At 45.1% G+C, this 13,211-nt stretch overlaps 1 protein-coding gene across 1 annotated transcript; it reads right to left on the reverse strand.

Annotated features, from left to right (window-relative positions):
* Positions 1-5,497: 5,497 nt before the first annotated feature.
* On the reverse strand, positions 5,498-8,755 carry FGFBP2 (fibroblast growth factor binding protein 2). The gene is made up of 2 exons (XM_081020199.1): positions 8,001-8,755; positions 5,498-5,772 (listed from the first exon to the last, which is right to left on the reverse strand). The coding sequence occupies exon 1, from the start codon at positions 8,665-8,667 to the stop codon at positions 8,011-8,013; it is 657 nt and encodes a 218-aa protein (XP_080876325.1). The 5' UTR covers positions 8,668-8,755; the 3' UTR covers positions 5,498-5,772; positions 8,001-8,010.
* Positions 8,756-13,211: the final 4,456 nt, after the last annotated feature.

Below are 13,211 nucleotides of genomic sequence, written 5' to 3' on the forward strand. Positions count from 1 at the left end.
TGTGAGACAATGGAGTGCACCTCTGAAAGTGAAGCCAAACCACTGCGCCAGCAGCACTGAAGTGACCTCTTTGGGGTGCAAGCCTGGGCAGTGTGTATGAAGGTCCTGAGCTGCTCAGATGATAAGATGATTCCCCTGCTTGGCCTCATTGATGTGGTCCAAAGGGAAGCAGAGCAATACATTTCATACCTGCTGCAGGAGTTGCTGGAAGGATGCATACAAGGCGCCATCCAACCATCTTAGGGTCCCTACTCTAGATTTGTGTACAGTTTACTCCTTAGTCTTTTCTTCCCCAGAAAATATCCCATAAGGTAGCAGAGATTTAAGATAGTTTTCCTTCTCTCGGATGGGCTACTTTCCCAGGCTGACGAACCTTTAGATCAGGCACCCCCAGACTTGGCCCTCCAGCTGTTTTGGGACTACAACTCCGATCATCCTTAGCTAACAGGACCAGTGGTCAGGGATGATGGGATCTCTAGTCCCAGAACAGCTGGAGGTCCAAGTTTGGGGATGCCTGCTTTAGATGAACCTTGGTGCAATCATTTTACAAGGCTGGTCATCCAAGAATGGCAGTAAGGCTGTCCCTATGGTGGGTGTTCCTTCTGGACTTATTGACAGAGAAATTGAACCCAATGTAGGGATTTCAGCAGACCAATTCCTGCTCTACTCCCCCCCCCTTCCATTTTCTTCTGTGCTCCTGACATTCCATGTCTGAATTGCACATAACTGATGGCTCCATAGGGACCAAGGGGTCTTCAGCCTTCCCAATAAAATATTTGAGGGGGCCAGCTTCCCCAGTTGATGGGCATTGCCATTCAAAAGGCGTGTGTGCACCATGTCATGTGATCAATTATGCAGGGTGGGGCTTACCTGCCCCCCCATATATTTTATTTAAGTTGGCACCCCTGATGGACTCATAGTCTGCTCAACTCCTCGGTTATTATTCAGTCCCTTCCCCCTTCCCCTAATGATTCAGCAGCCATCAACAATCTCTAAGTCCTAGGACCTCCAAGATGTTGATTGTGTACCATGTAAGCTTCTCCATATATATTTCTCCATGTCTAAGGTGTGTCACCCCTGCCTGCAACCAAGTATGCAGAAACCACTCCCTTGTTTTTGGGTGGCCTCGTATTGCTTTCAAATGGATAGGTCACATCAAGGCTACGAAACTCAAAGCGCAGAAAGCTTGTGGGGCATTAATGAAATTCTATTTTATGGTGGGTGGTCAGCTATTGGAACCTTTATGGCGGGTGGTCAGCTATTGAAAATCTTTGCCACTAAAGTGGTTTCCCAGATGCTTCAGGGAGTAGTGATATGGGGCAAGGACCCAATGCCAACAAAGCCTTAGAAATAGTGCAGAACAAATTCCTCAGGAAAGTGCTCTCGCTCCTCAATGGGACTCCAGCTGCTCTTCTCCGCGTTGAAGCTGGCGTGACAACAATACAGGCTAGAATTGATTACCTGTGCTTAAATTATGTGAAAAGACTTCAATTTCTTTCGGAGGAGAGATTCCCCACTATGTCACACACAGAACAGAAACAGACCAACTGTTGGAAGGAGAGTGTCCAACGCCTCTTGTCCGAATACCAATTTCAGGTGACTATGAAGATGGACAAGAGGCACTTAAGAGATTGTCTCTTTAGGGATCTAACCATGATGGCTTCTACCAAGAGTTCGCCATGGTTTCCACTTATTAAAATGGAGCCGGCCCGGGCCAGTTACCTGTCAAAGCTCTCACTTGCTGTGCTTAGAATCGCTTTGAAAGAATTACAATTCCAATAGATGCCCTCGGTGGTGTTGGATGGACGCTACGGCAAAGTATACCGTATGAAGAGAGACTTTGTCTGTGTGGGCAACCCTGTGTGGAGGACCTGTGCCACTATTTATTGCAGTGCCCGTTATATATATACCCAAGAGACCAATTCATAAAACCCGTTTCCGAATGGAACTCACTTGAATAGGGTGGAAAGGGTGGAAAGGGTGCTGAGCGATACTGATGACTTTGTAACTTATAAAGTAGCACTCTATGCGTTGGCAGCTAAGAAGATCAGGAGGAAAGAACTAGATAAAATAGCGGACAACTGCAAAGAGGATTCGGATATTTAATTTGGCACATTTTACTAGAGAATCTTCTGCTATTCTATTTTATGCAACAAACAATCTTAGTAGTTGTGACAGTGGTTTATATTGTATGCGTGGTGCCTAATGATTCTTATGGTTATTGATGTTTTTCCTTTTATTTTTCTGAATGATGCCATGGCCTATGGTTAGCGCAATAAAGTCTATGATGATGATGATGATGATGAATAGGTACTCAGTGTCACCTGTGTTCACTGGACTCGCATCAAAATGTTCCAATGTATCCCCCACCCTCTAAGACACACGGGTTATGAAAAGGGCTCCTGTTCATGGCCTCAAACAGTCTGGAGCAGACTTTTTAAGTACTGCTCTCTCTTGTCTTTTCCCTATATTTTCTCTCTCTCTCTTCCAAACAGAAGTATTTTGTTGTTTTGATGCTCTGTATCAGGGATGGGAAAACTGTGACCATCCAGATGTTGCTGGACTGCAACCCGCTCACCTATGGCTCACCTGGTGCTGGTGGGAGTTGGAGCCCAACAAAGTCTGGAGGACCACAAGTTCCCCAACCTTGCTATGTGTAGTGGGATGGTCTACTCAGTTCAGGAGAATGTGACAGGAAAAATATGTCCCTTTTCTTTTCCTTGTCTTCTGAAGCATGGGGGTGGGGGTTTCACCTCCCCCAAGCTAAGCAGTTGGCTCCTTACCTCTCTCGCCCTGACCTAGCCACTGTGATCCATGCGACAGTCACCTCCAGACTGGATTATTGTAACTCACTCTACAGTGGTACCTCGCAAGACGAATGCCTCGCAAGACAAAAAACTCGCTAGACGAAAGGGTTTTTTGTTTTTTGAGCTGCTTCGCAAGACGATTTTCCCTATGGGCTTGCTTCGCAAGACGGAAACGTCTTGCAAGTTTGTTTCCTTTTTCTTAACACCGTTAATACAGTTGCGACTTAACTTCGAGGAGCAACTCATAGAACGCGGTGTGGTAGCCTTTTTTGAGGTTTTTAAAGACTTTGGTGATTTTTGAAGCTTTTCCAAAACTTTCCCGACACCGTGCTTCGCAAGACGAAAAAAATCGCAAGACAACAAAACTCGCGGAACGAATTAATTTCGTCTTGCGAGGCACCACTGTATTTGGGCCTGCCCTTGAAGCTGACCCAGAAACTCCAGCGGGTGCAGAATGCAGAATACGGGTGCAGAAGACTCCTTACGGGGTCCTTGCTGTGGGATCACATTCACCCAGTGCTATACCAGCTGCACTGGCTCCCGGTGGAGTACAGGATCAGGTTTAAGGTGCTGGTTTTAACCTTTAAAGCCCTATACGGCCTAGGACCCTCGTACCTACGGGGCTGCCTCTCCTGGTATGTCCCACGGAGGACCTTACGATCTTCAAACAAAAACATCTTGGAGGTCCCGGGCCACAGAGAGGTTAGGCTGGCCTCAACCAGAGCCAGGGCTTTTTCGGCTGTGGCTCTGATCTGGTGGAACGCTCCGTCACAAGAGACTAGGGCCCTGCGGGACTTGACATCTTTCCGCAAGGCCTGCAAGACAGAGCTGTTCCACCAGGCCTTTGGTAATCCTCACAGAACTCTAGCTCAATGGTTGCCATTAATTTGATTTGAACTGATTTTATAATGAAATGATTTTAGAATGTTGTATTATTTTACTGTTGTTAGCAGCTCTGAGTCCGGCTTTGGCTGGGGAGGGTGGGATATAAATAAAAAATCATCATCATTATTATTAATGTTATATACCACCACCTTAACCCCACCCAGAATACTTACCAAAGGTTGTTCAGTGCTTGAATAAACCATTTTGTTCATTCCTCAAAGTTGGCAGCCCTGCTCTAAATTGCCCTTCTATGAACACAAAGCCCCTTCCTCATGGTTTGCAGCATGCGGCTATCCATTTTTGGCCCAAGGGCTTAATTCACCCATAGCCATCTATGGCCAAAGCTTTTTTTTTTTTTTTTTTTTTTTTTTGCACCTTTTCTCATATAGAAGTGTCCAGAGCAGCCACTGTTCTTGCTAGCTAGCGAAAGAAAGCTCTGTGATGTCCAAAGGAAATGATGAGGGCAACCTGCTTAAAAAAACAAAAACACCCTAAACCCCGACATTCACTTTTTTGGCAATTCTATGTCAGCAGGAGGAGTCACAGTGGTGGGTTCCTTCCTGCATGGTCTGGAACTTTGCCTTTGGCAGAGCTGGATTTAGAGAAGTGTGATTGGTTCGGTCATGCTGCGCGCAAAGCCTCTGGGCAATGCTAAAATTGGGCAACCCCTGAAATTTGAGTCTCCAACGTCTGCCACTGCTTCTGGTCATAGGAATAAGCTGCTCAGTTTCACCCTATGAAGAGGTTCGGTTCTTAGGGGTCTGGGACAAAAACTACTGCCTTCAATAGAATCCAAATGTCATCCACATTGATATATTGGGGGTAAGGACAGAATGTGCATCAGCAATAGCTTTATCAACATGCTTACAAGTGCACCTCAAATTACCGTATTTTTTGCTCCATAAGACACACTTTTTTCTTCCTAAAAAGTAAGGGGAAATGTCTGTGCGTCTTATGGAGCAAATGTATGGTCCCTGGAGTCAAATTGGCCAGGGGCAAAAAGCAGATCATCCTTTTTTTGGTTTTGTTTTGAAGGAGGGAAGTGGGTGTTGAAACAAAGCCGCTGATCGGAAGCGATTGGAAGCGAGATAAGGGACGCTAGCAATAAAGGAGGCTGCCTGGGAGGGGGGAGGTAAAGACAGCAAACATGCAAGGAGGGGAGACAGGAAGACTAAATCAACGAGGAGAGAAATTAGAAGAAAAGGAGGAACAAAAAAACTGCTCCAAAAGACACTAAGGCAAACAAGAGGGAAGGGAGTGTTGAAAGGTAGCAGCTGATCGGTGGGATCGGGAGAAAGATAAGGGAGGCTAGCAGAGACTGCCTGGGAGGGGGAGGTAAAGGCCCATGGATCCTCAGGAGTTTTGCATTGCGTCACCCCAAATTCACCATCAGATCACATAGCATGTCCATGGCTACAGCCTGCACCAAAAAAATCACGCACCCACTGTTGCGTGGGGCCGCAATGGCGCAAAAACGTGGTTACAAAGCATGGATCCATGTGGATTCTCGGGATTTTTGCATTGGGCTACCCCAAATTCACCGTCAAATCATATGTCTGTGGCCACAGCATGAACCACAAAAATCATACATCCACTGTTTCATCAGAATTTTTTTTTCTTGTTTTCCTCCTCTAAAAACTAGGTGCGTCTTATGGAGCGAAAAATGTTTTTCTAGCTCACTTCTCGCTTCCTCATTGCCTCCCACCCTCTTGCTACTTCAATTAACAGACTTGTCTAAATGGAAATTGACTTTCTTAGCACATATTATACAATTTCAGTAAACACACATGGATTTTTTTTAATTAGTTGTACAAACTGGAACAATATTTATAGCTTGGTGTTCAGTGAGCCATTAGTGTGCTCAACATAGTACAATTTAGTGCACAGTATCGTTAAATTGGCATCTGCTATACTGACTTGTAGCTATCTCCTCCTGGAGATCTTTGCGGCTATAGTTTAAAATACTCAGAGATATGGGGGGGGGGGAGAGAGAACAGCTGCAAAAATGTAATGGTGTTTATATAAACCCAGCTGAAAAAAGTAATGCTGTCGGGAGCTCAGCAACTGTAAGGCTTTTGCCCTGCAAAATAAGAAGAAATAAATAGTTTAGAAAGCTGTCTCCTTAAAAGCAGACACGGGATCTTTCTTTTCTATAAAAATACATAGAATTTAAATATTGCATTGTACTTCATGTACCACAAATATTTTATCAGAAGTTGTACCAAGATTTTGGCAGCAGATTGATGATTTCAAAGGAGGCTTCACATGAATCTCCTAGTAAATTCAGCTTGCATTTTGTAAGCATAAACCCAGGTTTCTGGAAACTATCAGAAATCGATAAACACACTCATTCATGCATGCACAATTCCAAGGAGCTGCATAATTCATAGAATCGTAGAGTTGGAAGGGACCCTGGGGGTCATTTAGTCCAACCCCCTGCAATGCAGGAATCTCAACGAAAACATCCTTGACACATGGCCATCTAACCGCTGCTTTAAAATTTCCAAGGAAGGATAGTCCATAATTTCCAGAGGGAGTCTATTCCACTGTCAAACATCTCTTCCAATGAGGGATTTTGTTTGCTCTACTCTGGGGTCCCTGACACTTATGTCCTGAATGTTGACTATTGGGTACCATCGTTCCATTTTCAGCCTTTACCAGCAAGCACAATGTTTTGGGTTCTAGATCGAAAAGTTTCAGCATTCACCCCTGACCATTAGGTCCAGTCGTGACTGACTCTGGGGTTGCGGCGCTCATCTCGCTTTATTGGCCGAGGGAGCCACCGTAAAGCTTCCGGGTCATGTGGCCAGCATGACTAAGCCACTTCTGGCGAACCAGAGCAGCACACGGAAACACCATTTACCTTCCCGCCAGAGCGGTACCTATTTATCTACTTGCACTTTGACGTGCTTTTGAACTGCTAGGTTGGCAGGAGCAGGGACTGAGCAACGGGAGCTCACCCTGTCGTGGGGATTTGAGCCACCGACCTTCTGATCGGCAAGTCCTAGGCTCTGTGGTTTAACCCACAGCGCCACCTGCGTCCCTATCATATATTCTAGGGAAGTGCTATTTAAGGCTTTTTAAGACTCACACATTTATCCAGAATAGACCTGCAAAGACAGTTCCTAAGCATACATGTAGCAGAGGGGTTTTTTCTTGGACAATCACTTTCAGGCTCCCGGTATAGAGGTCATGTGCCTCCCCCTTCTGAAGGAAATGGCTCTTACTTCAACCATAGCATGGATGCTGAGGGTGATTTCTGGCTAAGAACTACCAACCAAGTCCACGGTCAAACTTAGATGAGAACCTACGTTTTTCCAGTCAATCTAGTGAACACCATTGGCAGCATAGTTTTCTGTAAAATGTTCTTTTATATTCATTTAACACATTAAAATGCATACTTCTTCTATTTAACTTCAAGCCATAAAATTAGGACTATACATTTTAGATGTTTAATGATCTGCTTTGCTGATTGACTAAGAATACATTTGGAAATCAACAACCTGCCTTTCAACCTATAGTTTAACAATAAATTACCATTGCCAGAGAGAAACTCTCTCTTTCATTCTCTCCCCCTCCCCGTTCCTTAATACAGTTTGACACCAAAATGGAAACAGTTTTCATAAAACTGAAAACACTGAAAGACAGAACTTTTGCCTGTTCTCCTGTTAGGCACAATTGGCTTGACTGCTTTGGCTGAATGACCTAACAAAACAAACTTACGAGCCAACAAATATAGTTAAAATACTATATTCTTGGGGAACAGAGCTCAAAGTATTCTGGTGGAATAGCTCTTTAGCAGGAAATGTCCTATAAGAAAAGCATTAGAGTAATACCAGTTAATAAGGTCTTATGTATAACTTGAGTAGAAATAACTTGGGTAGAACTTTCGGCGCACCTCAAAACTATTAACTGAAAATATATCTCACTGGAAAATGCTCGTTTCATCACTAAATAGCTTGGGTTCGTCACTAAACAACCTGGTTCATAACTAAACAACTTTATCCAGCTAAAGATAAACCAATCTTTTGTCACGGTGATTTCAAATGGAGAATTAAGTGCACATGCTTAAATAGTTCCCATTAAACACACTATTTAATGAGTTTAATATCCCATTTGGATATAGAAGCACTTAATTTAGTGGGATTTTGCTAATACATCCCCCCCCATACTCTTAATTTATCACAATAAACCAATCTTGTCGTTTTCTTTCTTTTGGGTTAAGACATGCTCCTGGGTTCAAGCTGTAGTTCTAGATCCAGCTTAGAAATTGAGAACCACATCTTAGTATGACAGAGACAAAATTACCTTTTCCTCCTCAGCCGCTAAAGATGCTGATGATGTAGGAACAGATGTCATGCAGGGACTCCCAGCAATGCTTCCGCGCTAACTTCATCGCTTCAGAATCGTTTCCAGACATCTGACCTTCTTGGCTTGCTTTTGTAGGAGGCAAAGGAGATGGTTTGGGTCTCCCTGTTTTTTTCAGCAAGGCTTTCCCTGCTTGGCTTTTTTTAACTTGCTTTGGAGAAGTCGCGGGGTTCGGGACTGGCTTTGCTTGATTGACAGTATCTGCCTGTGGGTTTGGCTTTATGCTGGAAGCCACTTGCTTCATGTGAGCTTCAGGAGGAGTCCTCTGGCACATGGCAGGCTTCAGAACCGCATTGGGCTGGCAGGCGTTGGTCTGTTTCCTTCGGTCCATGGCAATCTGATTCCAATAAAGCCTTTGGTTGTTATTAAAAGAACGACAAAGCGATGGATTCCCAGTATATTCACACCAGTAAATTTTGCCTTGACTCCTGCATTCTATTCTGAGTTTCACTTCGCCATTTCCACTCATATTCATCGTGCAGGCATCTTTCGCTTTAGTATAAAAATGTATTTCGTCACCGTTGCTCCTTTTCTTTGGCCTTGGATTTTTCCCTAAGCCTCCCATGAAACTGATAAAAATTACGAAAAAGATTGTGGCCGTCTTCATGGCGAAGCACAGAGTGAGATTCTTAGAGAAACTTAGTTCTCCATGCAAGAGAAAGATGAATTGGGCTGCTTTAATGGGCTGATGTAGAAATAAGTCTCTCTTCTTTTTCAAGGGTGTGTGTGTGTGTGTGTGTGCTGTTTTCCTACTCCAGCTTACTTTTAAACAAACTCCTTTGGTTCAAGCTTATGGCTGTAATTTATAGCTCAAGGGAATGCCAAATAACCTGTGAACATTCAGGAAGGAAACAAGACAAATCTTGCTGCTCCAGCACAGCACAGCAGCTGTGTAACTAAAATAAATATTTCTGTCTAACATGCACACATCACATTGGATCTTTAACAGATGACTTTTTCTATTCGCCAGTTGCCTTCCATGTCAGGTCTTGTCAGATTACACAGAAGTAGCCAGAAGTATGGTCAAGGAATTAAGGATGCTGACCTGGCTTGTATACAGTGGTACCTCAGGTTAAGTACTTAATTCGTTCTGGAAGTCCGTACTTAACCTGAAACTGTTCTTAACCTGAAGCACCACTTTAGCTAATGGGGCCTCCTGCTGCTGCTGCGCCGCTGATGCACGATTTCTGTTCTCATCCTGAAGCAAAGTTCTTAACCTGAAGCACTATTTCTGGGTTTGCGGAGTCTGTAACCTGAACCGTATGTAACCTGAAGTGTATGTAACCCGAGGTACCACTGTAATAGAAACCTACCGTATTTTTTGCTCTATAAGACTCACTTTTCCCCTCCTAAAAAGTAAGGGGAAATGTGTGTGTGTCTTATGGAGCGAATGCAGGCTGCGCAGCTATCCCAGAAGCCAGAAGAGCAAGAGGGATTGCTGCTTTCACTGCGCAGTGATCCCTCTTGCTGTTCTGGCTTCTGAGATTCAGAATATTTTTTTTTCTTGTTTTCCTCCTCCAAAAACTAGGTGCTTCTTGTGGTCTGGTGCGTCTTATAGAGCGAAAAATACGGTAGATGGAAAGAAGGGGAGTTCTAAATCTCTTCCAGGTGTGATTTCCAGGGTACAGAGTGCAGTAATAGTCTCAGCTGGGGGGCAAGGAGGCAGAGGTGCTATACTGCTGTCAAACCGTCTGCCAATGTGGTGCCCTTCAGAAGTTGTTGAGCTACCAATATTCCTGACCACTGCTCAGGCTGGCTGGCACTGATGGTAGTCGCAGTCTAACAATCTCTGAACGGCACAAAATTGGATACCAGTTTTGAGTGTCTTCAGCTGGCATTAGCTTAACGCAGAACTAAGATTATGTTAGTTTGCCACCAAGCTGTCAGAAGCAGTCTTGGAAGTGGTGTTGACAACCCCAGTGCTTTGGTTCAACATACATGCCAAGGCCACTTGTTGGTTGGAGCAGCTTTGAATTTCTTGGTCACTGTGACAACCGTGGATCTGCCTCAAATTACACTGGGCTCAACATATGAAGCAGGAAATACTCTAGATGTGGCATTCTGTACTCAGTTGCAGGCAAGTGATCTGTGGAGAAACCAAAAAAGACTGTAGCTGACATGGCCTTCATGTTGCTCTTGATTTACACAAAGGTGGGGGACCAATTAGGATGAAAAAAAAAAAGCTCGCATCAGTTTTGACTTTGATGCCACAGTTATCACTGAGTCAGAGATGGATGCAACCAGGAAACATGGGTCATGTAATTATGGCAGACTTCCAGCTTGTTCAGCTTATGGATGTGAATATTATGGTTTAACAATAAATGTGCCACCCCCTCACCCACCCCAGTCCCTGCATGGTGCTCACATGGCGCAAGCGAGGTGTTGTATTCTCTAAATCGTGACTACGATGGCTTTGTAAGCAGAAATAAACCAGGAGGATGCAAGCTTGTGAGGAAACCATGATTTAATACTAACAATGGCTCAGAATGACATGCAAAGCTGGCCACAGTCAAGAGACTTTTCCACCAGGCTTCCTTGCACATGAGTGTTGTGGGAATTTCCAGTAACCAGTAACTATTTACCACCTCATAACAAACAACAACAACAACAATTTATTATTTATACCCCGCCCTCATCCAAGTCTACGATTCTGTGATTCTTTGTAATGAGGCATTTCATACATTGCCCAAGGTGATAGGTACTACTGGTCGTACCTTGCTCAGAAAGTGAATTATAACATGATCTAGCTCCAGCAACCAGCTGGACTCTGAGAAAGCCTCTCCTCCTCAATCGGCTGGAGGCTTGGGGGCAGGGTTTAGCCACTCAAACGTGGCCGCAGCAGCGTTTCCCAGCCATTGTGCTGCTGCTTCTCATCGGAGCTGGTTTCCCCGATAATAATAATAATAATTTATTATTTATACCCCGCCCATCTGGCTGAGTTTCCCCAGCCACTCTGGACGGCTTCCAATCAAGTGTTAAAAACAATACAGCATTAAATATTAAAAAAGTCCCTGAACAGAGCTGCCTTCAGATGTCTTTTAAAAAGATAGATGCTTATTTCCTTCACATCTGAAGGGCGGGCGCCACTACCGAGAAGGCCCTCTGTCTGGTTCCCTGTAACCTCACTTCTCACAATGAGGGAACCGCCAGAAGGCCCTCAGTGCTGGATCTCAGTGTCTGGGCTGAACGATGGGGGTGGAGACGCTCCTTCAGGTATACTGGACCGAGGCCGTTTAGGGCTTTAAAGGTCAGCACCAACACTTTGAATTGTGCTCAGAAATGTACTGGGAGCCAATGCAGATCTCTCAGGACCGGTGTTATGTGGTCCCGGTGGCCACTCCCAGTCACCAGTCTATCTGCTCCATTCTGGATTAATTGCAGTTTCCGGGTCACCTTCAAAGGTAGCCCCACATAGAGCACATTGCAGTAGTCCAAGTGGGAGATAACCAGAGCATGCACCACTCTGGTGAGACAGTCCGCAGGCAGGTAGGGTCTCAGCCTGCGTACCAGGTGGAGATGGTAGACAGCTGCCCTGGATACAGAATTGACCTGCGCCTCCATGGACAGCTGTGAGTCCAAAATGACTCCCAGGCTGCGCACCTGGTCCTTCAGGGACACAGTTACCCCATTCAGGACCAGGGAGTCCCCCACACCCGCCTGTTTCCTGTCCCCCCAAAACAGTACTTCAGTCTTGTCAGGATTCAACCTCAATCTGTTAGCTGCCATCCATCCTCCCCCCCCAGTGAGAAGGGGAGCTGTCCTTCACCTTGACCACTCTGCCCATGGAAGCTGTCCTTCACCAAGACCATGGGATAATACAGATGTTCACTCCACATCTGTGTGGTGTCTAGTCCTAAGTGTGATGAGGCCTGTGCTCTGGAACTACTGTACCTGTTCATTGACGTTTGGCAGATATCCTTGTTGTGCCATTTCTGCTAAACCGTGTTCTCCTTCATGGAGAGCACATGTTGTGGTGGGGTCTAACAAGACATCCCACTGTTGCTGGGCGGGTAAAAGAAGTTGGCCAACATTGCGATTAGGCTCCTCTTGTCGTTGGGGAGAATTTGATGTTGCCATTTTATGATTGACAGCCAAGAAGTTTTATATTCCCTGCGCGCAGCGTTGAGCTTCCGGTCTGCCCCTCCAGTGCTGCTGCTGCAAGGGTATTCCATTAAAGGAATCCAGGGGCTCGCCATGCTTTTGTCCGAACCCCTGTCAAGGGGCTAGGGCCACGCAAGAGCCCCTGGGAGCATTTGGGGAGAGGTGAGGACATGGTACCCAGCTCTATCTTTCTTCCCAAAATGTTTTCCCTTTCTAACTTTCGCAGGCATGTGAATGTCAGTCTGTCCCCGGGTGGGGTCAGATAGACGCAACCAATGCCTAAGCAACCACTCACATTTCTTGTATTTTAATAACGTTGTGGCCAAAATTATGCCAAAAACCTTAAACAAAAATTCTGTGTGAATTGTGTTTTCTTGGGGTGGCTTGGGGACCTCGACATGCAAAACCTTTTCGGTTTCGGAAACCTTACACAGACATGTAATCAAGTTATGTATACAGGTGGCGACCATTTTGCACGGGGATTCCATTACTGTTCCTTGTGTGCATTGGTGGAGTGTGCATAAACATGCCTCGCCCCATTATGCCCCCCTCCTTCCGCCCCTGTTATGCCCTCTTCCAGGTCCAAAAGTACCTGCGCATCGGTGATCATGTGGCAATTGGACACGCCTAAAACGGTCGCTGCCTGTACCTGTTTTAAAATTCTGTGGACTTCCATTTGTATATTGATAATCATTGTTTTATGTACACAGCTTGGGGATTCTTTGATCAAGCGATTTATAAATTATTCTAACCGGTAAAAAAATCAGTAAAACCCCAGAAACATTCTGTGGGGGAACTCTGATACCATATGAACAAGTGAACAGTTCCAGGAGAGGCAAGTGATGTAAACAGTGTGGAGATGTGAGGTCAGCTTTGCTCTCTTGGTGATTCCTGCCAAAGTTTGCAAACCCCTCCAATCCCAGAGCATTGCAAAGTCTGGTGAGTTGTCTGCCTTTAGGAGCAAGCTCCTTTTCAAACTCAGGAGAGCTTTAAAACCAACTTCTAGTATAGTACAGGGCTGCCATTCAGGGCAGGGGGAAGAGCAAAATG

This window comes from Podarcis pityusensis (genome assembly GCF_964106645.2).
Source record: "Podarcis pityusensis genome assembly, chromosome: 9".
Lineage (NCBI taxonomy): Eukaryota > Metazoa > Chordata > Lepidosauria > Squamata > Lacertidae > Podarcis > Podarcis pityusensis.

Excerpts from the sequence above, each read along its gene's own strand:
- FGFBP2 (XM_081020199.1), bottom strand. The coding sequence starts at position 8,667 with ATGAAGACGGCCACAATCTTTTTCGTAATTTTTATCAGTTTCATGGGA.